General features: G+C 34.0%; 1 protein-coding gene across 1 annotated transcript; it reads right to left on the reverse strand.

Moving 5' to 3' along the window:
• Positions 1–658: 658 nt before the first annotated feature.
• LOC125821818 (deoxyhypusine synthase-like) lies at positions 659–2,450 on the reverse strand. Its single transcript, XM_049501182.1, has 7 exons — positions 2,253–2,450; positions 2,012–2,179; positions 1,703–1,921; positions 1,524–1,610; positions 1,284–1,407; positions 962–1,197; positions 659–871 (listed from the first exon to the last, which is right to left on the reverse strand). The coding sequence occupies exons 1-7, from the start codon at positions 2,448–2,450 to the stop codon at positions 770–772; spliced, it is 1,134 nt and encodes a 377-aa protein (XP_049357139.1). The 3' UTR covers positions 659–769.
• Positions 2,451–2,707: the final 257 nt, after the last annotated feature.

Genomic DNA, 2,707 nt, shown 5'->3' on the forward strand with positions numbered 1-2,707 from the left:
TTATGATAGCTTTTTTTAAATCTGATTAATTATCGCCTAGATTTACGATTGTTATCTCTTGCATGACTTATGCTATTTGGCATCGTCTATACGAATTCTCTATAACCATTCAGCTCTGTTGGGATATATATTTCATTCTAATAGTGGAAAACTATTTTGTGCTGAAAATTTTTTAGTCCAAATATGGCTCCCTCCCCAAATAACATGGTGGGAGGAGGGATTAATTTATTTGAACATACAGAATCTTGTCTAACTTAAGAGTACATGAATAAACTCGAGGGAATAATTTATTTGAAACATACAAAATGTTGTGTAAGTCAGTGTACATGAATAAACCCAGGAGAATATTTATTTGAAGCATACAGAAACACTGGGTACATGGATAAACCCTCCTCTCTAGCACCTTGTTTGGATTGTTGTTATCCGTTGTATTATATCGTATTGTTAATTTGAAATTTTAAATATAATGTTTTTTTATTGTTACTTAATATTTTCTTTTTATTTTTTCTTTATTTATTAGAGTATTTAGTAATCATATTTCATCTTTATATATCCTATCTTTTAATAGTAGCTTTATTTCGTACTCTACTTTTCTTATAGGTTTATCATTTAGATTATAGATGTGTGACATTATGTAACGACAAAGAACAATACAATCTAACCAAAGTTGTATTCATTGAAACAATACAATACAATATAACAAAAGACAATACGATACATTATGAAACAATACGTAACAACCATTCAAATAAAGTGTAGGACAACTTCCTTAATGTTCAAACTTGGCACCGTTCTGGGAGAGATTCTTACGCTTAGCTGCAAATGTCTCAGCTACTAATATGGGAAATGCAATTGTTGCATCACAATGCACCTGCATTCAACAAATCGAAAACAGTAGAAGAAATTAGAATCTCACATCCTTTGAAACCTATAATAGTCTGATACATATATTAGAGGTTACCTTTGCGCTCTTGGCACCAACACGTATCTTTCCCCATGATACAGCTTCATCAGGACGAGCACCAGAGTCACTACCATCATACTCTTGTGCAGTGTTAATTAAGACAGCAAAATCTGCACCATTGCGCATCATATTCGCATTGCAGATATGGTGCTTAGGCAGCCCTCCACCCAGGATAATCATTCCGGTCTTCCTCAAACCAGCATGGACAGCTTCATTATCCATGGCCCTGACATCTGGTTATATATACAACTTAATTCTTTAGTCAAATAATATGTATCTTGATGAGAGAATTAAAACTTGATCGATAAGATAGTGATACCTCCAACAATGTCTAAGACTAGACCAGGATTACGGTTTTGATCTCCCTTTTGGTAAGAATGAAAGTATAGCATGTCACCTATTGATCCATCCGTCAAGCTAGGACAGAAGACAGGAATCTCGTTCTGAGAATGATAACTACACATTAGTTTATAATAAACTCAAAGAAAATGCATGTTTTTCCTTTTATTTTCTGGAATCAAATTAAATAAGCACTAAACTATTCTTTTTAGAAATTTACCTTGTAAGCCCAATACAAGTATGAGGTTTCATTATTAATTTCTTTACCAAGGCGAGCAATGACTTTAGATGGTGTCCAAAGAACGTTCTGTAATATATAGAAAAAGAAGCTAAAAAGGTCAAATCATCACAAACAGAAACGCAATTAATTAATGACCCAAGAGTAGAGTAGATATATACCTCATTACTCTGCTCGTCATACATTTGGTCAAAAATTGGCATGATCCAGTCCTCAAATTTGCAGTAGTTGTCATTTGGAACCAATAAATTACCAATACGGTTCAATGCTTTGGATCGTAGAACAGCTCCAGGTAAAGCAAAGTCCCCCTTGTAAGTTGGTGCGAGGCATTTTATGAGATCCTCTTCAATACCACCAGCAGTAGTAACCAAAACATCAACCTGTAGGGAGGGATGGAATTGAACACAAGGTTCAAACTTGACGGTACAACACATGCAGTAAAGACATAAACTAGTGAAAATGCTACTGACCATACGGTGCTGAACAAGGTAGCGGATGGTTTCTCTAACACCAGAAGAAACAAGGTTTGAAGTGAACCCCAAAAATATTTTGCACGTTACCGACTCTCTGTATGCAACATTTCTTTCTTTTTCGCTGCAATCGTCTGTGGGCACCTCATGGGAAAGCCTCCAATTAAGCTTCAAAAACATTTATGGAATCAACTTTAAAACTATTTTATCTCAAGTTAAAAAGAAATAAGTGAAATCTAACCATTTGATCAACAATGTCGATGGCGTCACCAAGATTAGAAGCTTGGAAACCAGTGGAAATCATGGATTTGATAAGCTCAGAATAGTTAACGCCTTTATTAAAGTCATACCCCACTATTTTTATGCAAGAACCTTCTAGATCTTCCGAAGATTCTTTCAGAACTGCCGATCTTACCGACTCCATCATGTTGTCTTTCATTACTGCCACACAGAATATTCAGAAAAAAATTGAGGTTGATGTTTCTAAACACTAGGAGTTCACGTGCTATAAATAGAAATGGAAGTAGGAAAGGATTGTTTGGTAGAGTATATTAGCAAAAATATGAGTAAAATATCGAATATATATTTAAATTATCATTTTTTTAGCTTTATATCTAAATAATTGAAAGTGTATGTTTCATATCTAAACTATCGCTCATTAGTTTGTGAAATATATCTCTCTTTTATTTTTTAAAA

The sequence above is a fragment of the Solanum verrucosum genome, unplaced genomic scaffold (genome assembly GCF_900185275.1).
Source record: "Solanum verrucosum unplaced genomic scaffold, falcon-dt-bn FXZP01000103.1, whole genome shotgun sequence".
Lineage (NCBI taxonomy): Eukaryota > Viridiplantae > Streptophyta > Magnoliopsida > Solanales > Solanaceae > Solanum > Solanum verrucosum.

What these genes read in the sequence shown, in the direction of transcription:
- LOC125821818 (XM_049501182.1), bottom strand. Translation starts at nt 2,450, where the DNA reads ATGAAAGACAACATGATGGAGTCGGTAAGATCGGCAGTTCTGAAAGAA. An exon ending in TCGACATTGTTGATCAAATG is followed by an intron (nt 2,180 to 2,252) that starts GTTAGATTTCAC and finishes ATGTTTTTGAAG; the next exon opens with CTTAATTGGAGGCTTTCCCA. An exon ending in ATGACGAGCAGAGTAATGAG is followed by an intron (nt 1,611 to 1,702) that starts GTATATATCTAC and finishes TATATATTACAG; the next exon opens with AACGTTCTTTGGACACCATC.